The sequence below is a fragment of the Berghia stephanieae genome, chromosome 7, assembly GCF_034508935.2.
Source record: "Berghia stephanieae isolate SIO BIC M18660-M18661 chromosome 7, UCSD_Bste_1.3, whole genome shotgun sequence".
Classification (NCBI taxonomy): domain Eukaryota; kingdom Metazoa; phylum Mollusca; class Gastropoda; order Nudibranchia; family Aeolidiidae; genus Berghia; species Berghia stephanieae.
Genome location: NC_088366.1, coordinates 43319541 through 43344944, shown reverse-complemented (window position 1 = coordinate 43344944; position 25404 = coordinate 43319541). Strand labels below are relative to the sequence as shown.

The 25404-nt window shown below is 35.9% G+C and overlaps 1 protein-coding gene and 1 long non-coding RNA gene across 4 annotated transcripts in view; one reads left to right on the top strand and one right to left on the bottom strand.

Moving 5' to 3' along the window:
* The window catches only part of LOC144977298 (large neutral amino acids transporter small subunit 2-like), a 54150-nt gene that overhangs the window by 11603 nt on the left and 17143 nt on the right, over positions 1–25404 (top strand). For all 3 annotated transcript variants that reach the window (XM_078922356.1, XM_078922358.1, XM_078922357.1), the window contains exons 3-4: positions 7995–8120; positions 16837–16936. In XM_078922356.1, coding sequence (XP_078778482.1) covers positions 7995–8120; positions 16837–16936 — 226 coding nt within the window. The remainder of the gene's footprint in view (positions 1–7994; positions 8121–16836; positions 16937–25404) is intronic.
* Positions 4394–6115, bottom strand: LOC144976234 (uncharacterized). Its single transcript, XR_013646071.1, has 2 exons — positions 6011–6115; positions 4394–4830 (listed from the first exon to the last, which is right to left on the bottom strand). It is a non-coding gene; the product is annotated as an uncharacterized LOC144976234 (long non-coding RNA).

Sequence of the window (25404 nt, the reverse complement as noted above, 5' to 3'; positions counted from 1 at the left end):
AATCGGTTATGATGATTCCATCATTTAATTAATTTTTCACCTTTTTGCTAATTTATTTGGAATGCCATTTTTGAAGCTCTTGCATTTAATAAAATAGGCCTAATTTGCCTATGTTTTGATGACATCATCTTGGGTCTGACCCCCCCCCCCCCCCCCCTCCCCCATGTCAACACATGTCAACATTTGGTAGACCCCCCCTCCCCCCTAGCTGATGACGTAATATGTGAACGCTCCCTTATCGTAGTTTTGGATGAATTTTGAAGCAAATTGTCTCATGCCTAGTAATGAGCAAATTTCAGACATTGTCTTGAGTAGTTGAATGTTTGTGATGGCTGGTATCTTCTGTGGGTTGGATGAGATTCCCATAGTGGGCAGGGGGGTACTTACTGTGTCTTCTATCCCCCTATATCTGTTTTCCAACTGGCTTTCTGTCTTTGTCTTGGAATGAGATTACTCGGTTTTGTTCTGGTCGTGGCCTGATACCCTGGCTGAGAGGGAAACAGTCATATAGTTATTATTTTGGGAGATGATCTTTTTTTTCCTTGTAAATCACCTCTCTGTTATGTATAACTATTTATGTTGTTTTGAATGTATAATGTACGCATTTGAGTGTGTTCCTCTTAGTGGGATCCTGTGCTTGTGTCTTGATGAGACTTTTGGGTGATCTCAAACTAAGTACATTGATGTGGTCTAGTGGTATGACACTCGTTTTCAGATCGGAAGGTCCTGGGTTCGAGCCTCGCTCGGCGCATAGTTGAGTCCTTGGAGAAGGCTCTTTACTCACATTCTCTCACTGTAGTCAGGCGTAAAACCTGGCCGTTAACAGCGTTGTCTCTGTCTGATAAATTTTGTAATATCGCCTAACAGGCATCATGTCCCATCCTACATGTTAAATGTTGCTGTTGGCCAGGGACCCCTTGTAAAGCGCTTTGAGCAAGTTTAGTGGATATTGCGCTATATAAAAGCTCATGTCTTTTATCTTTTCTTGGGTACTTTAATTGTACAATTCTAGAACTTATTACTCTCCCATATTCTCCCTTTTTACTGGCACTGATATGACCTAAATGTGTTGCAAGCGCCGTAAAACCCTTAATAAGAAACAAACAATTGGACGAGATTCCTCTTTCACCAAATACATAGCTTAGAAATATGATTTTCTTTGCTCTTTTTTTTTTTTTTTTTTTTTTTTGTGTTCAATTCAGCACCTCTTTCTTTGAAAACTCTTAGCGTGTTTTGTTCGTGTCTGTCGTGTTCTTGTTTTGTTTTACTGTGTATGATGATGTCGCCCATAGAGTAACTCCTTCAATATCTCCCTGCATTTCACTGATTGCGTGTTTAAACATCTCTGAAGCTGAATTGACTCTGAAGATTTGTCGTTTGTATCTTTTCAAACCTTGGTGTCTGGAATGTTGTGATATAGCAGCTGTTTTTGTACAGTTCTAATTGATGAAAAGATTTGAATAAGCCCAGATGACTGTACAGTAGTCCCATTTAGTTCAGGTCTTCAATTGTCGGCATAGGGTGACTTTCTCCGGCTGTGCTGGTTTGTCCCATAATCTAATTCCTCTGTCCCCTCAGGAATGACGACGATTGGAGTAATCCTGAGTGTTGGACCATTTACTTTTTCTATTACATCACCTTTCTCCAGGTAACTGAGCTCCTCAACATTATTGCGCACCTGAAAAGAGACTCTTCTCTAGATCTGTGCCACATGTTGGACATCTTTTTTGATTACGTGTAGTCTGACACTAACACCAGGTATCCGGATTCCATGACCGTTATATAAGAATGACGGATGTAGACAGCGCATGATATGAGTCCTAATTCTATGTGAAGAGAGTCAGTATAGTTTATGCAAATATTGATTGATATTTTGCATTGTTTCAGTTTTGGTTTATGCTAAAGACTGTTGTATGTATCATTAGGTATGATATTGACTGACGCTCCAGTATCAATATATATGGATACCCTGGCTGGGAGGGAAACAGTCAACTGTATAGTTAGTTTTGGGTGATGATATTTTTTCCCTTGTAAATCATCTCTCTGTTATGCACTGTATTATGTTTTGTTTATGTATTATATATGATTTTTAATCATTTGAGTGTATTCCTCTTGGTGGGGACCTGTGCTTGTGTCTGGATGAGACTTTTAGGTGATCTCAAACTAAGTACACTGATAGTGTGCTCTTGGAATCTACATCTGTTCCCTATTTGAACCAATTCCCCTTTGTCTGCCTATTTCTTGGATACTTTGATTGTAATTCTTTAACTTTTTACTATCCCATTTTCTTCCTTTTTACTGGCGCTGATATGACCTTAATGTGTTGCAAGCGCAGTAAAACCCTTAAAAACCAACAAAAACAAACAACCCAGTCATTTCGTGTGGTTGGGTGTCTAGTGGTATGAAAGGTATAATGTATTTTGATTGGTATGTGTGGTGGGTTTGGGGGGGGGGGGGGGTGGTGTGTGCATGGAATGCAGATATGACGAAGCTAAAACAATTGATTCTTATGTTAAAAACGGCGCTTTGGATATTATTGGGAATCTCTCTCTCTTTCTCTCTCTCTCTCTCTCTCTCTCTCTCTCTCTCTCTCTCTCTCTCTGTCTCTCTCTCTCTCTCTCTCTCTCTCTCTCTCTCTCTCTCTCTCTCTCTCTCTCTCTCTCTCTCTCTCTCTCTCTCTCTCATAACATGCAAAAGTTGTCATCTAATAGCTGGGTTATTAGGCAGTGACCACTAGGTGTACTATGTATGAACTAACTGGTAACTGTTACTTCCATTTTCTGCTACAGTTGTCTCTATGTAAGTCCAAAGAAGAAAATAAAAAAGGCAAAATCAACGGGGTTTCGGATTCTTTCTGAGTTATGGATTGAGGAATTGAATGTTCCTCGTTATAGATATCCGTTCCATGAGGAACATGGTATGGTTTGTTGCAGAGGCCAGTAGTGGACATTCCCGCTACTGAATGCAGAAACATTTTGGTGAAGGGTAGGAAACCGGGACGTTCTTTTCAATTAAAATTAAAGGTTAGCTATTGTTGTATTGGAAAATGCCGTATGCCTTCATATGTGTGTATTCACAAAGTATTGAACTGTTACTCAACGAATCACCAGTTCAAACAGAGATGCGTTATTTAATTTGCCAGGTTTATTTTATCAGCATACGTCTGATATGACGGGTAAAGTGAAAATAATAATAATAATAATAATAATTGTTATTATAATGTATATGTTATGAAACTGCCAGTTAGTTCTTTTTCATACCTGCATGTACATATTTATTGTTATCGGTTCATTTTAGACTAAGCGGGTAATTTGCATAATATGGTCTTAAATGTCTCTCTTCGTTACCATTTAATGCGTCCGCCATAGATTCACGTTTATAATTGATTGACTTAATCATAAACGTCGAGTGGAATTTTTATATTTAAATTTAATGACATTTCGATTTAAGTATAGAAAGTGTAATGAGCATTAAAAATGAAATCCGGACCTAGTTAGCTAGATATGTGTGGTGTGCTACAATACTGCAATATAGAGTCCGGGTCTTCTGTGTATCCAAAATATTACCATTTCGATATACGGGTGACCCTTACAGTTGTACACATGTATACATGTCTTTTAAATGGCAGCCAAATTAATATTTGTGTAATTATGCCCAATTTTACACCCACTGAAAACGATCTTGTGAAACTTAATCTTTGATTTTAAAGCTGGGATGTGATTATCATTTAAAAGAAAAAGTTGAAATGCCTGTTTACCGTAAGGTTTGTCCGTTTACCGTACAAAATGTTTTTATTTATTAAAATTTTGCCCAGTTCCCCCCCCCCCCCCCCCCCCCCCCACAAATTAATAAAGCAAACAAACAAGCAAAACGGAGGGACACTTGAAGGTCTTTATTATAGGCGTTTAATCATTCGAATATATGATATTGTGTCCAATCCACTATGTCCTGCTCTGAAAAAGACTAAAAAATAAAGAAAAGCAAAACAATAAACGAACTCATGAAGTCCCAAGTTTGAGAGCTTTTGACAAGATGAGGGTAATTTCAATCAATCGGTGTGGGTTTCTTTTTCTAAGTACGACAGTAGACTTCGTGGGTGTCCTGTGCTCATCAATGTGAGTAGGACTTTTAGATGGTCTCAGATAGAGCAAAGCCAGGGTGGATGTTGTGGCGGGGTTTGTGGTTTTTATTGTGGGTTCGAGTCCAAACGATAAGCTCAACTGGAGTCGAACTAGTATGCGCGCTATGGCTCTCTTTACCAGCTGCGCCCCGCAACCTACACCACAAAAGGCTCAGGTTTAATCTAGGGGTGATTAAGAATAGCCTTAGAGTCTCTTATCACTTAATTGTATTAATAACAAGTGAGTCAAGACAATAGTAACGCCCAATACAATTATAACAATTCTATGCATAAAGTTTAATTAGATTGTTACAGGAAAGGATAGAGAGAATAAGTGGAAAGTAGAATGACAATTATGGATGATATATATTTGACAATTTAATTGTAATCCCTGTGTTCATTTAATCTCAGGAAGAATAGCTCTAATTGAGTGGATCTAATTTATTATTATTATTTTTTTAGTCATCGGTGTCAGTGGAAAATACATTTTAAATGGTATAAGCCCGTTTGGCTTATCTTTATACAGCCGGCTTGCTTGATTGAGGCAAATGTATCAGCTAGTTCCAGGGCTGGCTCCTGCTTCCAGGTTTTCTGGACTTCACAACAGTTATGGGCTGACAGGAAGGTTCTGGTGTCGGCGATGACTGACACCAGGGATTGGGTGCTAAGCAAGTATTGGTGCTAGCCACGGATTGGTGATAGCCAAAGACCTTCAATTAAGAATTTAAACAAAAAGGTCTTAGAGCCAAATCTAGTTTGTCTTTCGCCACCGGGTCGTCCTTGAGCGACACATCATAATAACTTTTATTTGCCGACCAAAGGCAAGGAGAAGCAGTAACTCCATGATCATGGTTACAGTTATTGCATTTGTATCAACCATCAACTGACAGTTGAGCTATCTTATATGATAATTTAACAGGGTTGTGTCCCTTGTATTTCTTAATTTATTTTTATTAATTATAATTGAGGTTATGATGTGTGGCCGTGGATTGGCGGTAGAGTACAGACATCAAGCAATATACATATTGAATATAAATGAAATTATAGCATAGATCATAAACAAATGTTAACTATAGTATAATATACATATAGATATAGTTTGTACAAGTATTTTAACTTACGAACATCCATAGAATAAGTACAAATATAATATACACAAATTATAATAGTAATGGTAGATTAAGCATTGTCATTGAATGCACAGTAATATTTCGTTCCACTTTGAATGTTAACCAATAATTCATTTTACCTTCAACCGAGAGAAGTTAAACTTTTACGTACAAGTTTGAAATTGGAGGGATGGTTCTTCTTTCTTGGGATTCTCAGCGTGTGCATGATTCAATTCAGAGATTAATTTGGTTTTGTAAAGTAGGGGCACGCCAAGGAATTATGGGGATAGCCAATCAGAAAGAATTTTCCTATTTAGATAGCCAATGAAATTCAGATGCTTTGATTAACAACTGGATAAGAAAGAATTAACGGAGACTAGAATATTGATTGCATTTTCAGCCACTCTCGAACGAGACGAGAACCTCAGGGCATATGCACGTTGGAGTCTTGTTTGGAAAGGGTAATTAGCAGGAGATATGCATACAATGGGCAGACAATTTGAACAGGTGAATAAGCCCCAAGCGGAAAGTGAGGAGTAAGATTTAGCGTTCCGTTATACAATGGGAAGGTTTCCTACATATTGACCAAATCCCGCTGTCAAAATTTAGAGCTTTATCTGTCATCTGCATTTTTTGCCAAATTGGGACCTAAAATTTGCCAAAATTTGCCAAAAAAAAACCCCCCAAAATGTGCCACAAAATTTGCGGAGGAAAACTAAGCGTTTCAGTAAAAATTAACTGCGATACAGAAAAAAAAAACATATAAAAGACAATATATTACATTTAAAGGACTTGAGAAATGAAATGACTGTGATTAGCGTTGTTACAAAGATTTTAAAGGATCATTATCCGTAGAGAGTAGCTTCCCTTGGTTTGGTCCCAGGCAAAGCTGCAACATTTCTCAAGTTTCGCACTTTTTTTCGTTATTTTGTTTTCGCTTCTTTTTTTTTCCCCAAAATTTGCCACGCGATTTGCCAATTTTCCCAAAATTTGCCACGATTTGCCAATTTTGGGAAATTTGCCAAAATTTGCGGATCGCCCTGATATTTGCGGCCGCAAAAAATGCAGATGACAGCTTTATTGGAGAAAAGTCTTTCCATGTTTTGAGTGTTTTATCTCAAGGTGTTAATCTGCCTTCGCAAATATTGGTGTCCACTAAAGTTTGAAGTTTGATGTAGTTTTGAATGAGACGCTGACGAATGATAGAGAAATCACGTAGTGAAAGAAAATCGTTCGTCACAGATGTGAAAGGGAGGGATATAATTCACTTAGATAACCACGCCTCTCGGACAGTCGTCATATTGTAAACAATGGCAATAATTGGTTGACATAGCAAACTACACAGGTTTTACCGTTGATGGTATCTGTCTTAGTAAAATACCTATTGTTCTACCGCTTGATCAGTATTGATAGTGTGAAGTTGATGTCACTCAGGTTATTGCTTTTTGCCATCCGCGTTTATGAGTAATTCTCACTAAACTGTATTAACCAGACTATGAACGTTCAAGTTTACACATAGTTTTATGTGGTGGTCCGTTTTACTTCCGGATGGCAATGTGAGCTTCTTCGCTAAGCGCATAATATATATAACCAACACAGAAAAATATGTGTACATTCAAGCGTTTATCAGATGATCGAGAAAATCGTGTGATACTTAGTCACTCATTTGGCGGTTTAAGGTTTATAAAAAACCCAATAACAATGATCAGGGAGAGGTCGATGTCATTCACGCTATTGTTTATATAAACAACTAACTATGTTTGTCCGAGCGCGTGTGATAGTGTGTCAAAATTCCAGGTTTTCGTTTTCGTGAAAATGTGTGCGAATTTTATTTCCGTCTGCCAGACGGATGTTCCTGTCGTCATTTGTGATAAATACTTGACAACTTTTTAGTTCATAACGTATACAACATTAAAGGACAGCATCGCATTGATTGATATTTTTGTTTTAATGTTTGATATATTGCAAAAAAGAAAAAAAGAAAGGAAGTACAGTATTGACTGCTTAGCCGCGTACATCTGATCAAAGTCCCGATAAGTCGGTGGTAGGGCACTCGTCACTTGTAGGCTAAAAAGACCCGTGTTGGTGTCGGCCCCAGGCTCAAGCAATTTTTTTTCAACTTCTTTGTCCGACATTCAACAGAGGCTAAGTAGCTGCGTTGTGTTAGATCTGGTGGAAAGTGGAAAGTACTTTGCGAAATATATTGTGTCAGTGCATGACATACCGTAATCAGTCGGAAGGTGAAAATTTTGGATTTGCATTTTTAAAAAATAATTTTCTGAAAGAATTCGCTCCCCGGAGCATTTTAATCTTTATTTGAAGTATATCGGGTGTTTTTCATGAAGTTATGGTCAGATATAATATGGGAAAGGTATCCAGCAACTTTTCTCAAATTTCATACTTTTTCAGCTTGACTAGCTGTAAAAAATATTTAAAAGTGAAATTAAGCTTGATATTTCCCGAAGAGGTACCAAAAAAAAAGGTTGATATAATCATTTATGACAAGAAATCATTTTTGATAAAAGTTGACCTTCTAACTAAACTTGACAATATCTCAGTTCAAACCTTTTCACCATCCGACTGGTTATATCATTCACTGTAACAATATGCGTCTACCCAAACAGTAGTAATTGCTTCTGTCCATTTAACACTACTGAAACAGCTGTAAACTCCGATCATATGGGTCTCAACTCCAGAGGTTTGCTTTAATGAGACACAGCGCTATTTGATTGTTGATATAAGGTCATTTATTGGTTCTTCCCCAGGTCTTCTCACGTTCATCAATTGTCGGAATGTCACTTGGGCCACTCGGGTTCAGGACATCTTTACCTGCACCAAAGTTTTCGCTCTCATCATCATCATCATTGTTGGATTGGTCAAAATTGGCATGGGTGAGTACGCTCCCTACTGGTACTTTTTATTTTAAAAGCTGTACTGAGTTTTTTTGTTTTTGTTTTTGTAGGGATATTATTATGATAATTATGGCCAATTTAACAAACATAATAAAACCTACAAAAAAAATACCACCCAAAAAAACAAACGAATTATAACAAAGAAAAACAAACAAACAAAAAAGAACGAAACAAAAAAAAACAAAAACCAAAAACCCTTATCAATCAATCACCATCACTCGCTGTCTGTATAATCTAATCTATCCGTACATCGGTCTATTTATCTTTCTTTTGTATATTATGTATTCGACAACAAAATAGTTAAATTGTTGTCAATGACTGAATTAGTAGAGCGTCTCCTTTTCTAGTAAATCAAGCGATATTGTTAATCTTTGTTCATGTAATGTAATTATAGATAAAGGAGTAAAATTACTCTTATAAAATTTACAAAGTAATCGTTTCGGCCTTGTTTTCATGTATACTAGAAAAAGGAAAGTTATATTAATTGCATTTCGTTAATACATTATAAAAAGTGAAAAGTGTGTGTGTGTGTGTGTGTGCCGCGCGCGCGCATCTGCAGGTCAGATATACTAAAAAATGGACAATAGTGTCGACATGTACATTGGAGCGAATTATTAATTTTAATGATTACCAAATTTTACCATCGGTGTAGCTGCCACCACGCGCGATCTCAAAGGCTGATAACAATAGGCTCAAATAGTGCTGAATGTAAACAATATTATTTAATGATATACCAAATTACCAATTGTATAATATCAACAACTAATCTATCTATGATCAATAAGCTATAATATATTATATATATATATATTAATATATATAAATATATATATAATACATATATATATATATATAAAATATATATATTATATATATATATATTTATATATATATATAATATATATATATATATATATAATATATATATATATATATATATATATATATATATAATATATATATATATAATATATATATATATATATATATATATATATATATATATATATATATATATATATAATATATATATATAATATATATATATATATAATATAATTATATAAGAGAGAGAGAGAGAGAGAGAGAGAGAGTATTACCTAACAATGGCCATAAGTGATTTTAAAAGAAACGCAGAGGATCGTATACGTGGAGACAGCTGACCGGCAAGCTGACAGTGGTGAAGAGTACAAGCCACGATGGATGATGATGAAGACATGAAGTACACGTTTCCTGGCAAAACTAAAAGAATATTGAGAAATTAAAATGAGTAATTTTACGAAAGGGCCCCCATGTCTTCCTATCAGCGAATGATGTCCTAGCTTCCTATTTATTATCAGAGCATTGCCAAACAACCCCCCCCCCCCCCCCATTTCAAACACACACGCACGTTTTCCCATCGGAGCACTCGCGCCAAAATTGTCAGACCACATGGACATTTTCAGGGATAAGAAGATCTGCTTTGTCACGTCGGATTAATCGTGACGACTTCACCATCTTATTTTAAATACACTAACGTCATTGCTGACGATGTATGCTGAGGACAATAAAAGCTGCTTATGCCGATTATACGAAGTCCCGACCGACGAGAAAAATAAAAGAATAAAGATTGTCAGCATAAATATAGGGCAATATGCACTTGACGTGCTCAAAGCGCTTTACAATGTGTCCAAGGTCAACAGGAACACCTGACATGTAGGACGAGACATGACGCCTGTTAGGCGATATTACAATTCTTTTTCCCACAGAAACAGAGCTGTTAACGGCCAAGTATTCATTTTACACGCGAGCACGATGAGAGAATGGGAATAAAGAGCCTTTTCCAAGGACTCAACCATGCGCCTCTCAGAGCGTGACTCGAACCCAGGACCTTCCGATCCAAATGCGCATGTCATACCACTAGACCACTTTGAAATCTCGGGTTTAAAACATTTTGATTGGTTGGAAGCGACGTGCACTTATTTGCAGGTCTGATAACCCAATTCGTTATGGGCTCTTTGTTGTGATGGAAATCTAAAAAAAGAATGACGCAAAATATTGTCCATTACAAAAGTTTAATTAGGCCCATAATGGCGTTCGGCTGTCCAGACCTGCATATATGTACACGTCGGTTGGCAGTAATCTTAATCGGTCGATATATGAAACAAATATTTTCTTGCTAAAGATTGAGAAAAACAAAAACGTTTTGTCAGTGTACGTCAAAACAAGTACTCATAAATTTATGGATAGGCTCGTAGCCATCCATGGGTGAAAGTTCGCCGGAAAAATCCGGCATGGCCGGATTTTTATTTTTGAAAAAGAGGTCTCGCCGTTTTTTTTTTGTTTTTTTTTTGTCTGGCCGGAAAAAAAACCCGGCATTTATATAATTAACCGCACTTCTGTTTTTTTCCTCTTATTGGTAGTTGCAGGATTTTTTTTTTCTGAGCACCTGCCTTTGCAGGATTACTATCATTGAGTAACTTTCACCCATGTAGCCATCGTTAACTTTAGCCTGACACTAGAACAGTAGCCATCGTTAAGTATAGCCTGACACTAGAACAGTAGCCATCGTTAACTATAGCCTGATACTAGCACCGTAGTCATCGTTAACTTTAGCCTGACACTAGAACCGTAGCCATCGTTAACTATAGCCTGACACTAGAACCCACTAGGACTTATATTTTGACGTCATTTTAAAGGTTTGTTTAGATCTTAGTGGGTTGTCGTTAGTGGTGCTCTGGGAAACAATAAGCGATCCAATTGGTTGATCTTTTGAATAGAACTAACGATTTGTTTTCTTTTGTGGCCAAAGACTTGTCTTTTGACGTATTTTTTTGTCTTTTGACGTATTTTTTTTTTTTTTTGGGGGGGGGGGGGGGGGGGGGTCAGTGTCAGGCTATACGTTTACGAAGGCTACGATCGGCTACAACAACAACGGTATTGTTGTAAAGGATCCATCTTGATCCCTCCTGTTTAAATAAAATAAATAAATAAATAAAATTCCCTTTATTCATCCCCAAGGGGAAATTTGTCTTTCGGGTCTATTCCAAGGGAAGACTGGAATAACCCAGGCGTCAGCCGCAGTGCAGCGCCGCAAAGTGAGCTAGGGCTAGGTGACTTGCTCAAGGCCACACAGCGCAGCGGCGGGTGATCGAACTCGTTACCTTTTGGGTACGAAGCAAAGACCGTACCGCTGAGCCACGCTGCCCCCTAATAATGTTTTTCAATCTTATCATTGATCCCACTTTTTATGTCTTGAAATATTGCTTAAAATTGACAATTGGTTTTAGTAGGGGGAATTAGGTCCAAAAAACCCTTGAATTGTGCAAACAAGGTTGAAAGCATGAAAATTACATATGTTGTAGAATATGAAAAACCCTATAATTTATGATATAGAACCACTCTGAGAGATCAGTATTAGTTGAGATACAAGGTTTTTAAGATTAGAAAATTTTGAAATGGACGACATTAATTTCTTTCATTTTTATTGTGTAAACTTTCGAGGCAAGCCGACAAAAGATTGTTTTACGTCATCCTTTGGATTCCCATTGGTGACTATTTTTAGCGTCGAAGCGGATGTTTTCCTTTCCCTTTACTTTCGATTCACGAACCATATAAATTATTTAATCGTAAATATTATTCAATTTCACTTGTTTTAAAGGACCTCTAGCGAGCAATATTCTATAATAATATGAGATTTTTTTCTGCATCTGATTTAATAAGTATAATCAATTGCTCTAAAACGGACGGGAAGACGAGCAGAGGGGTAGACATAACAGACTAGCAGAACACAGCTCAATAAATGCCGATAACCGGTGTTGACAAAGGACAGTGCTCCTTCTCCCCTTATCTTGTTTTCTTTTCTTTCCAAATATACTCTGCTATAATCATTTTACGTGAGTTAAAACCTATTTCAGTCAAACTTGATGACAGTAAAGAGTCAGCATACCACTTACATTGCTATAATTATCATCATTATCATCATCATCAACCACTATGATGCTGTATTGTGGCAAGTTATTTACTTTACGTTATTTACCTCAAAGGGACAATGGGAGAATGTTCTATTTGTACTGTTGTGTCCTTATGTAAGGCGCTGCACACATTTTGCCTGCTGATGATGTGTCTTTAACAGAAAGAACAAAAGAAAGAAAGAGAGAGAGAGAGAGAGAGAGAGAGAGAGAGAGAGAGAGAGAGAGAGAGAGAGAGAGAGAGAGAGAGAGAGAGAGAGAAGTTATGAAAGAATATTGCATATGCCTAATAAAGGAATGCGTTTGCATGATTTCAGATACACATACAATAGCAAAAAGAACTGCTCCCAGAGACTGGGACAAGTGTTTGATATGCCAACAAGATAACACAGACCGTTTATAATGTCCCTCTAAATGAGATTATTGAAAGTTTAAAACAAAATTATACTAAGTTGCTTAAGTATTGTCGTGTAAAATTTAATGCCAACAAAATTAGGCGATTAGAATTAAAGAAATCTAAAAGAATTGCTTTACAAGAATTCCAAACTTCGTCATTTGACTTGGAGGAGTCACCGAATGAATATATTTCGCAACCCACGAGAACAATGAGACAACGTTCAATATTAGAGATTGGCTATAATAAACAAACGTGCTTTTTTAAAAAAAACATGGAATCGGGAGTACTCCATTCTGTAATGACAACAGATATGGAAGAAATTATTCGTGAAATAGCGTTATCTATAAAAGATTCTGATATGTTGTCATTTATTGCCGGAGGAGATTTAGTCGCTCAGGAGGCACACTACCGCCCTATACCATAAAATTTGTTATGCACGATACTTAAAAAAAACAAGCTTTAAAAGATGTCACTGCTGATGATAATCATGATGTCACAGTTCTTGAAAGAAGTCGAGCTTTTGCTAACATATCTTTTATAGAAGAGAACCCTGCAACAAATGTATCGATCGACATGTACCACTGTGGAGCTTATTTCCAGAATTGTCAAAAGTGTCCCAAAAACTCATCAAGTGTTCATGTAAGAGAGAATTTATCGGCACCCGATGGAAGTGTTTAAGGTCCGGTTTACCTTGCACAGACTTATGTAGATGCGGGGTGTGTGTGTGTGTGTGTGTGTGTGAGGGGAGGGGGGGGGGGTGTTAGGTCAGTACAGTAATGAGTAAAATTCTCTCTCACTCTCTCTCTCTCTCTCTCTCTCTCTCTCTCTCTCTCTCTCTCTCCATCGCTCCCACTCACTCCTCTCCCCCTATCCCGATTTTATCTACTGGTTACAACACGAAATAACCATCAGTTAGCTACCGTAAATAGTTACCGGTGTATTTAAAGTTTTAGAACGCACATTGTATTGTCGTGGTTATTGCCAGAGTGGTTCTATATCAGGTGTTATTTATACGGGTCATAGCTACCTATATGCCAATTTTCAGGATTAAAACCCCAATGTGCACGGTTTTAGCCTGATTTTCCCTAATACAATGAATATGAAGAAAATATATATTTTTACGCAGTTATTTCCCTTGTTTAATATAGCTGTAATGGGTAAAATCTAAGGCCTTAAACCGATACGTTATGATTGATTGCCAGAGTGGTTCTATATCAGATATTTTTTCTATGGGTCTTAGCAACCTGTATGCAAATTTTCATGCTTTCAACCCGAATTTGCACGGTTTTAACCTAATTCCCCCTACTATTTAGTATTATCGAAATGACGTATCACAATTTACGAAATATGGCCTAATTTATTTGCTTTATAAAGTACACCACCATTAGAGAGCATTTAGTGTTATCATATCCAATTGCACATGCTTTATTACGTATAATTTGATACTGGATTTTATACAACTTATATCGTTGTAGTTAAAATGTGCTTTTTGGATATAGGATTATATATTCATTATCTACGAGCATATTAATAAGTCGAGGTTTTATGGTGAATTGAGCTTCCTATGTACTAACATATGTACTTTATCAATAATCATGTTTGTTGGTCGGAGACCAGACTTTTGCCATTTCATCTTTTTAAGTTAATGGTTGGGTCCCGTATTATAATGTTAGGCATTAATGTAGATTTTAAACATGAATATGTTGCAGTTGACGTAGTTTTGACAAGTACAACAAAACAAAAAGTAAACCAAACAAACGGAAGAAACAAAAACAAAAGACGATAACAAAAAACAAAACCAAAAAAAAACAAAACAAAACATGAACAAAAGCAAAAGATCAGAAAAATCAGCAAAACGAAAGAAAAAAACCCACTCACCAACAACATTGCAACAACTGCAGAGTTTCCAACTATCTACAGTCCGTTCCAACTCCCGTGCGCACGGATTGTCGCAAATTACTCCAAAGTTACTAAATGTGGTGCCATGATTTTTTGGTTATTTTAAGTGCCATGACTAAATCTGAATGCCGATAGTGATTGACCAAACAGTTTTCTCACAATGCCGAATTTCTTTGATCTTTTCTTTTCATCATTTGCAATAAAATATGACTTACACTTTAAAATGTTTACAGGAATACTATGTTGATTCTATTGCCCGTGGGGAAAATAATCATAACTAAGTTGCATTCAGTGGCGTAGCTTAACAATAATTTTCGGCTGTTTGAAATATTCTAATAGTACATCACAGCGTTTATACTTATCTCTTCCCTAGTGGACAGTGGCGATATAAAATATTGGACCACACAAGCAGCCCGTTGGGTGCTTATACATTTTCGGACAGAAACAGTGATGTCAGAAACCTGGGGGATCCTCCGAATTTTTATGCCCGTCTCCAATAGGATGAGGAGAAATGCCTTTCACAAAGACATAACGTCCGACCAACTGTTGAGCAAGACAACTCATAAAGGTCCAACAACACATGTCACGAAATCCCACTGGTCACACATCGACTCGAGTACGCTACGTGTTCGCCATTCTTGAATTATGTTCACTGGAGGGCGCTTTGAATGTGAAATATCACTGAATCTAAACTTCTTTAATACTATATTCCATGTAAACTTTGTACAGAATAAACTTTCAAAGGAACCGCAATTTTCAAATACAAGCGGTGCATAATTAAGATGACATAATTATTATTTACACCTCCCCTCCGAGTTCCTGGTTGTGTGCCATATTGCTATTCCCGCATGCCATGAAAAAGAATTTCGCACTTGCCTCTCTAGAGAAATAACTTGTAAATGTTCCTCATTGTGACAAAATTGCATTTTTAACCCATATTTTTATCAGTTCTTATGAATGTAGAAATCACAACTGCACGCTACGCCTCTGACTTTCACATATTAAATTGTAGCAATTGGATTCAATAGTCTGATGTCACGTCGCCCAGCAACGGCGAGCAGCGTGGTTCTAAACAGAGAAAATCGGTACTTTTTATTCTTCATGCTGGCTAGAACTTTTCATATGTAATGTGATCAGAATGTATAAAAGTCAAAACATAATCATATTTATAATGTTTTTCTCCTCTGGATACACTTTTATGCTCGTCGGAGAAATATTTCATAAAGGCGTCGGCCATTGTTCCGATAGTTTAGAGCCAGTTACTAAGTTACTACGCGTCATTACTCAAATGCTATGTTTACCGACTTGACATTGCATTCGAATGGGGCTCCCAAATTTCCTGTCTCTATATTATTATCATTTGCTCTTGGATTCCACAACAGTTTTTGTCTTGATTGCTTGAATCGCTGCTGCTACTCTCTTGATGAAAACAATTAGGTCAGATAATATTATTTCAATGTTTACTCGGGTTAGAATATACTCGGAACCCACCTTGGAATAAAGGGAATTCGATTCTGATTAAAGTTATACAAATATTATGACAAATGAATAGAGTAGACTTCTTTTAAATTTTAAATTGGGACCATTTGAGTGTGTCACGCTTGGTTAGTACCCTATTTCAGTGTCTTGGATTGGGATGGATCATACACTGATAGTCTTATAGTGGAATGCACTTTTGTTTTCTCTAGTTCTTTCATTCTTTTTTTTTTCTCTTTTTAAATCTTTTTCTCTCTGTTTTTTTTTCTTTCCTAATTTCTTACTCATTTCTTCCTCTTTCTCTCTTTCATTTCTTCTTTTCCCCCTTTTTTCTTTCTTTCTTTCTTCCTTTCTTTCCTTCTTTCTTTCTTCTTTTCTTTCATTAATTCATTAATTCTTTCTTTCTTTCTTTTTTTTCTTCTTTTTTTCATCTTCCTGTCTTGTTATATTTTCTGCCAGAACGTGCATTTATAATCTTTGGACTGTAAACATTAAAAAAACAAAAAAAACAATAAAGAAAACAAAAATAGAATAAAGAGAAATAACAGGAAATGAACAAATAAAAATCACCAAAGAAGCAAAACACAAAAACGAAAAATAAACGAAAAAAAAAAACACAAAACAAATAATTTTTCTTTTAAAATAAAAAAAAAATCAAAGAAACAACTTATTTCGATCTTTCTTTTTTGCCCTATTTCCTACCAAAGGCTGAATCGATAATCTCTGGATACTCAGTCCCCACCATGTTTTATTCTATTTCTTACGTTGGCCACTCCCTCTAACCCCCCTCCCCATCTCCCCTATATATATATAATATATATATATATATATATATATATATATATATATATATATATATATATATATATATATATACACATATATATATACACATATATATATATATATATATAGCCTTATAATACTATAATACTGACAGCTCGTGTTTTGTTTCTTGTATCGCCCTTGACAGGATCCACAGACAACTTCCAGCGTTCGTTCGAAGGGACGACAACAGAGCCTGGCAAGATCGCCCTGGCTTTCTACTCAGGTCTCTTCTCTTACTCTGGCTGGTGAGTACTTGTTGAATAATGAGTTGGACATGGTGCGTGGCCATCGTTAACTTCTAGCCTGACACTAGAACCGTAGCCATCGTAAAGTTATAGCCTGACACTGACCAAAAAATGACGTCAAAATGCCAGTCTTTTGCCGCAAAAGAAAACAAATCGTGAGTTGTATTCAATAGTTCAACCAATCAAATAACTTGTTTTCTTGAGCACTACTAACGACAACGCACTAGACGCTACACAAACCTAAAAAATGACGTCAATCAAACTGCCAGTCCTAGAGGGTTCTTGTGTCGGACTATGTGTTAACGATGGCTACGCTAGAACCCACTAGGACTTATAGTTTGACGTCATTTTTTTAAGGTTTGTGCAACGTCGTTAGTACAGCTCAATGAAACAAGTGATCCCATTGGTTGGCTATTGAATACAACTCACGATTTGTTTTCTTTTGTGGCCACAGATTTGACTTTTGACATTAATTTTTTGGTCTGTGTCAGTTTACAATGGCTACGCTTGGTGGCTTTGTATTAAATTTCAAGTGAGATACAGATAGAAATCAATGCGGGTTTTACAGACCCTGCTATAGAACTTATAATGAGATAATGACATTTATTTGTGTTTGTACGAACTCTTAAATTCAATTGAATTTTTCGTTCTTTTCTTTTTTAATGTTAATTATTGTCTGAATACTGATTGGATCTGAATTGTCCATTCTTTCATATTTTGTTCTGTCTTGAGGCTTATTTTTTTACTTTTTTCATTTATATATTTTTTCATTTGTTAACTTTTGGTTTCAAGCAACGTGTGCATATTTGCAGGTCTGATAACCGAACGCAATTATGGGCTTGATTTAACATTGTTATAATAAACAAAATTTCGCGTTGGTTTGAGTATTTCCATTACAACAATGAGCCCATAATTATTCGGGTTATCAGACTTGCATGACAGAACCCTTCGGCTTTGGTCTTTAAATGTCAATTTGTCGAAGCGTGATATGTAAAAAAAAACGTCGATTGCAGTTATTTCTGGAACTCTTATCAGGTGATAGAAATTTATAGATTATGCATGTGAAGACTCAATGTGTTACCACGGTTTAAATATAGCAGAATTATAAATACTTTTACGATGCTTAGACGCCACCATGGGGCCCGGTAGCTCAATTGGTCGAGCACTCGCTCCACACGCAAAGGGACCATGATCGATCCCGTCGAGATTTTTCTGACCCACCCTGTCCACCCAGCAGTGATTGGGTAGCCGGGTCTGTTAGATCTGGCGGAAAGTACTTTGGAATAGACTATCGTCCTATCCAAAGGCACGCACGCAATTGTTATTGTCCGTTTCACGCTATAGAAACCGGGATGGACTCCGGCTCTGAAGGACTGCTTTTTTAGACGCCACCATAGTCTATCATCAAACCATACAGACTTAAATTCTTGGCAGCAAATCACAAACAGACAGTTAGTATTCACATCATCCTTTGTGGTGTAAAGAATGCGTGCTATTGTCAAAGTAGTGCTTACTTACCGGTCAAGGCACCGGTTCACCTCGCTGGGATGAAAATGTGTTCATATTAACAGCGGAAGTCGAGATCTCACCTGATTGCTCTTTTAGTTGAAGGGTTGTAGTAAAAGAAATATAAAATAATGATAATAAAGTAAAATTCTCTTTATTCATCCCATAGGGGAAATTTGTCTCTAGTGTCTATTCCAAAGCATTGTGAAATGTGAGGGCTTCGGAATCTTTTCGGGTTTTTATTTTTACTTAAAAATGTTTTTTGTCTGTCTTGTTCTGTTATTATTATTATTATTTTTGTTTTTTTTGGTCTTTTTTATTTCGTTTACTTTCTCTCTCCGAAACAAATACAAACACACACGCACACACACATACACACAAACACGATGACAACGTGAAATGAGTTTGTCTAGAATTTAAGTGGATTTAACACCATTCATTTGTCCTTCACGGGGTTGGTTGGATGTGGACCCAAATGTCAGTAGGCCATTAAGCTGTCAACGGGTGACAGTGTACTATAACTGTTTTGTGGTTGTACGGTTTGGCCGCGGGGAAAACAATAAATAAAATTCCATGATGAATGGTCTCCGTCTCTCGATACAATTTATTCTGAGAAAGGTTTGCTTGCTACCACCATCACTGCAGCCACCGCCACCACCACCGTCATCATCATCATCATCATCATCATCATCATCATCATCATCACCATATCGTCGCTATCGTTGTCGTTGCAACCAAACCAACAAAACATTGTAACCAATAACTACAGAAGATTTAGTCATCCGCGATAGAGAATGCATGACTATTACTTTGCACAAAACTATGTGTAAAACAAGTGGTCACACCAGGTAACGATTGGCAGCCCTCGGTCTTGTGTGTTTACACTTTGTACAGAATTTTTGTTTTTGGTGAGAAGATGATTGCGTTTTACGTTGGACTCTTATCGCTTTCTGATGTGGGTGAGTTTTGAGGAGAATTGTGTCTGCTCGCACTGGTAAATGTACGGCGGTCCGAACGACATTCCGTTTGTGCTGTTATAAATAAGTCAGCATATGTTTTAGCTTAGAGGCGCCCGGTTGTAAGACGTATGCTTTAACGTCTGAAGGACAACTGTCAAAGAATTGTTATGCGACAACTAACTCTTTTAGCCCCTCTTCGTTTTTCTCCAGATCTGAAAGTTCCCACCAGCGTTGTTGCAAATCTTGCAATCTTTGAACAAACTGACCATGTGTTTCGGATTTGTTACGCTTTGCGTTACGAAAGTGGAGGCGATAGGCATTGGCGGTAATGTCATATTGCTTCAGCAAAGCCGATTTTATGTCTTCGTAATTATTATGAACGGCGGGTGTCAGCTGTAGATATACTTGATACGCGCGCTCCCGAAGTACATAGGCTAACTTGACGCCCCATTGAGTTTGATCAAGAGTGTACATTTTTGCAGTACTTTCAAATCGCGCAAGAAATCGTCAATGTGATCATTACTCGGATCAAATAATATGGGAACGGGAAATGCCATCGCGCAATCTACCGGATTTTGGCCTATAAATGAACTAGTTGCGAGATGAGTCAAAGTAATATTCGCATTGTCCTTGTTAGTGTGTATTTATAACTGTTTTGTCTTTTTTCTCTCGAGTTCAAGTTGTGATATTTTAGCTTGTTCAAGTTATAGCTCAAGTTTAGCCATCTTATCTTCCTTTGCCAGTTCATTTTTCACGAACTGATTTATCTCTTCTTGGTCAATTATCTATGCCTTCTTCCTGTGCTAGTTTTTGCAAGTTTTCTACCCAAAATAACACGATCCATTTTCAAAATCGCTAAATGAAAATCACAAAAAAAAAACGTCAGTCCTTTTACCGACGCTTCAGACTAGGCTGCATGGTACTGCAATCAATACAGTGATTAAAGACAAAGATAATGGTACTAATCAGTGTTAGAATCAAATTATCACAAGATATGTGTAATATAGTTATAAAATGAGTATACAATACATGATGATGGGATTTAATGCAGCTCTTTATTTTCAAGCTAGCTGGTTACGAAACGAAAAATAATAAACGGAAAACAAACAAACAAGGGAGATAAAAAGTTCTTATTATTATGTGAATTGGGTCTTATCAAAAGGGTTGGTATGAACGTATTATTTACACTACTGTTACATCCCCCTTCTCAAATAGAACGTAAGCATATTTTTTAATCAAGACTGAGATAGATATATAAACACGTTATGATCGTAGGGCCTGTCTAGAACATAGAACTTAGAACATCAAATGTAACTTGGGGTCCCTAGGTTAAGAACCTCAGATCAGCCAATCAGTGGGCATGATGCCAAAAAAATAACAAAACATAACGTACAGATTTAAAGTTCCAAATGACCTCAGTAAGCTTTCCTAATGTTTTTAGATTAACATAAGGTAGGATGAGATCATAATAAGTAAATAGGCTCTTCAATGTGGACATCATCTGAAAGAAAAAAGACTTGAGGTCTCGTGACCTCGACCCAGTGGAGGGCATTATTGTGTCCCTTTATCCACTGGAAGTTCATGCCAAAGCACAGCAGCAGAATATCTGAAAGATCTTTTGCCATAAGACGTTGTTCTGACCTTTGGAATATCAAGGAGGTTTGAATATCTAAAATTGTATCTGTTATTTTTCAAAATGACCATATCGGATAGACAAGGAGGAGCAATTTTGTATAAAATTTTAAACGTTTCCAAAACAATTGTTCTCATTCGTCTTATTTGTAGGGAAGGGACTTTGGCCTTTGAAAGTAATTGGTCGTAGGATTTTTTGTCATCTTCATAAATAAAACGCAGTGCTCTTTCTTGTATCTTTTCAAGTTTATCACAATTAGTTTTAGAACCGAAATGCCAAGCTAGTGGACAGAAATTGAAATTTGACAATACAAAAGAGTGAACTATTGTTAACTTGTTCAATTTTGAAAGGTATTTTCCAAGCCTTTTTAATTGCTGAGAAGCTTTACGGCAGATGGTTTTAATGTGTAAATCAAAGTTTAGTTGGTAGTCTCTGTCGATCCCTAGTAATTTTACAACTTCTCTACATGTAGTACTTGCAGTTCCAATATTGAACGTGGGTTTCTTTGTGTGTGTTTTTGTACCTACTGCAATTGCCTGGAATTTGTCCGGGTTTGCTTGCATACAGTTTATTTCGAACCACTTGATAAGAATTTCTTTTTCATTTTCAATAGTTTTTAAAAGCATATCGAAATTTGAATGAGAATATGACAGGGTATTATCGTCAGCATTATTATATAATTTTCCCTCTCTGATAAAGTAAAATATATCATTTATAAAAATGTTAAAAAGTAATGGTCCAAGAATTGATCCCTGTGAAACGCCTTTTTTAATGCCTGCCCACTCGCTCACAGCATCCTCTAATTTTATTTGTTGTTTTCTTCTGCTCAATAAAATTAGAGGATGCTGTGAGCGAGTGGGCAGGCATTAAAAAAGGCGTTCCACAGGGATCAATTCTTGGACCATTACTTTTTAACATTTTTATAAATGATATATTTTACTTTATCAGAGAGGGAAAATTATATAATAATGCTGACGATAATACCCTGTCATATGCTCATTTAAATTTCGATATGCTTTTAAAAACTATTGAAAATGAAAAAGAAATTCTTATCAAGTGGTTCGAAATAAACTGTATGCAAGCAAACCCGGACAAATTCCAGGCAATTGCAGTAGGTACAAAAACACACACAAAGAAAAGGCTTGGAAAATACCTTTCAAAATTGAACAAGTTAACAATAGTTCACTCTTTTGTATTGTCAAATTTCAATTTTCAATTAAATAAAGAGCTTTTTGTTCTAGCCCATAGGCAGCTAGTTTAGCAATAAGAATGTTGTGATATATATATCACAACATTCTTATTGCTAAACTAGCTGCCTGTATATATCTTTGTGCTTTGTGGGGGGGGGGGGGGGGGGAGGGGGGAAGCATATTTGGCTAAATTCTGATTTTTTAAAAGGTAATGTTTTAGATAGAAGTGTAATTTTATCGAAAGGTGTAAATGTGACTCATGATCTACATTACATCAAATACAAAGCAATTTGGGGTGATAGTTCTTTGAAATCTTTTTTTTTTTGTCGGCCGACTTCGTGATACCAAGTTTCAGCCAGTTTTCCAGTTAGGATATGGTCTTCAAAGGTGAAAGTTGAATTGAGTTGATGTCCGGTTGTTAAAATGTTTATCAGGACTGCTGACCGAAGTTCTAGACTTTGATGTGACAGTTGGTAACAGTCTGAGATTACTGTGACCTTTGCCCCTGTTGTGTTGGTTTATGAACGTTGTGATTCGTCGACGGTTCTACTCATTTTTGTCATCGTTGTTTGGTTGTCGTTGTTGTTTTTTGTTTGTTTTGTTTATCTCCTGCTGGGATCGGAAGGTTGTCATCACAATGATAATGAAGCTGCTTTTTTTTTTTTTTTAGGGTGAATGGCTTGTAATAGGTCATTGGTCATTGACCTGGTTCTGTCGTAGTGATTTAATAATGAAAATAAATGGCTTAAGGCAAGAAAAAGGCTTACTTTTTAAAGTTGCCAAATCGTGCACGCATGCACGTACACACACGGGCACACACGAACACACACACACACACGTACACGTGGATTTAATGATAATAATAATGATAATAATAATAATAATAATAATAATAATAATAATAATAATAATGATAATGATAATGATAATGATAATGATAATGATAATAATAATAATAATAATAATAATAATAATAATAATTGTCCATGAAGGTTACGACAGACCAGCTCATATTTTAGAGATGCGATGATAGATGCTTGACGGCTTTAATATAGCTCTAATTATTCTATCGCTCCCTAGTTTATATTAAAAGAAAAAGACAATCCTTTCTAAAAGGGACAAAAACTAAAATCTTACATTTCTGGTCATTTTTACTATTGATGCTATGCGTTTAGGTAAATTGCTCACAACAGTCCGCCAGCCGGATATAACGTACCAACGCACATGGTCGTGTGTAACCTTGTGTAACCTTGTCTGATTGATGCAATTTAGCGAGAACCACTACAAAAAAAAAAAAAAAAAAAAAAAAAAACAATAAAAAACAGTAACAAAAGAGTAAGTGATGTCAACTGTGTTCCTTTTCTAAAACCACTTTTATCTCTCACATTAATATCCTGTAACTAGGTGGGGCTCCTGACCTCCCATAGTGGGCAGGGAGGGAGTTACTATGTCTTCTGTCCCCCTATATCTGTTTTCCATCTTGCTTTCTGTCTTTGTTTTTGAATGAGATTACTTGGTTTTGTCCTGGCTCTGGCCATTTGCCCTTGCTGAGAGGGAAACAGTCAAATGTATTCCTCGTTTTGGGAGATGATATTTTTTTCTTTGTAAATCATCTCTCTGTTATGCGTTGTATTATGTTTTGTTTATATATTATATATGGTGTGTTAATATTTGAGTGTATTTCTCTTAGTAGGGACATGTGCTTGTTTTTAGGTGATCTCAAACTAAGTATAATTTGATAGTATGCTCTTGGAATCTACATGTGTTTCCTATTTTAACTAATTCCCCTTTGTCTTACTTTTTCTTGGGTGCTTTAATTGTAATTCTAGAACTTTTTACTATCCCATTCATTATAATAATAATAATAGTAATAATGATGATTATAATGGTGATAATAATAATTTAAAATCATCTAAAGGTTTAATTAATAGATTAGTTATTTAATAGGTTGAATTATAAATTAAAAAAAAAAGTCATTGGTACAACTCAAATAATTGACGTTTTATGAACCAACATCAGATACGACATGACGATAAGGATTTTTTACACTGTACTATGAGATTTGTTTACATATGATTTATATAATCATGAAATATTCTTATAGCAAGAGTAATATTATTGCTACTATTACTACTACTACTACTAATACTACTACTACTACTACTACTACTACTACCACTACTACTACCACTACTACTTCTACTACTACTTCTACTACTACTACTACTACTACTACTACTACTACTACTACTACTACTACTACTACTACTACTACTACTACTACTACTACTACTACCACTACCACCACTACCACCACTATCTACCACTACTACCACTACTACTACTAATAACTACTACACTACTAACTACTACTACTACTACATACTACTATAACTACCACTATTACCACTAATAATAATACTAATAATAACAATGATAATCAATAATAATAATAATAATAATAATAATAATAATTAATAATAATAATAATAATAATAATAATATTAATTATTATTATTATTGTTATTGTTATTGATTATTATATTATTATTATTATTATTGTTATTATTGTTATTTATTATTATTATTGTTATTGTTATTATTATTATTATTATTATTATTATTATTATTATTATTATTATTATTATTATTATTATTATTATTATTATTATTATTATTATTAATTATTATTATTATTATTATCGCTATCACCACCGTTACCGTCACTACCATCATCACCACCATCATTATCATTAACATAATAAAATTAATAATAACAATGAACAGTGAGAGTGAAAATCAACATCAACAGACAACACTAATGATGGCAACAATAACGGCTGTGACTATGATCTTCATTGATTACCAATCATATTATGTCACAAGATACTCATACACTACAAGTAGCGAAAAATAAAGCATACGGAACCGCTTGAGTAAATTCAAAACAGAGCATGTAGGTTTGTTTGTAACAACTACAGGAGGACTGAAAGCATCCATGAGATGGGCAAGAGCCTAAAAACTGGTCGTATTAAATGAAAGACGCACAATACAATAATCCAGTCCTCTTTAAGGCTCGTCATGGACTGACAACGATCGCAATTGATCGCCTTGTCCCAAACAAAAGAAAACAGCACTCATACCAGGTCCCGCAGTCACGAGTTAATGCTCATCTCAACT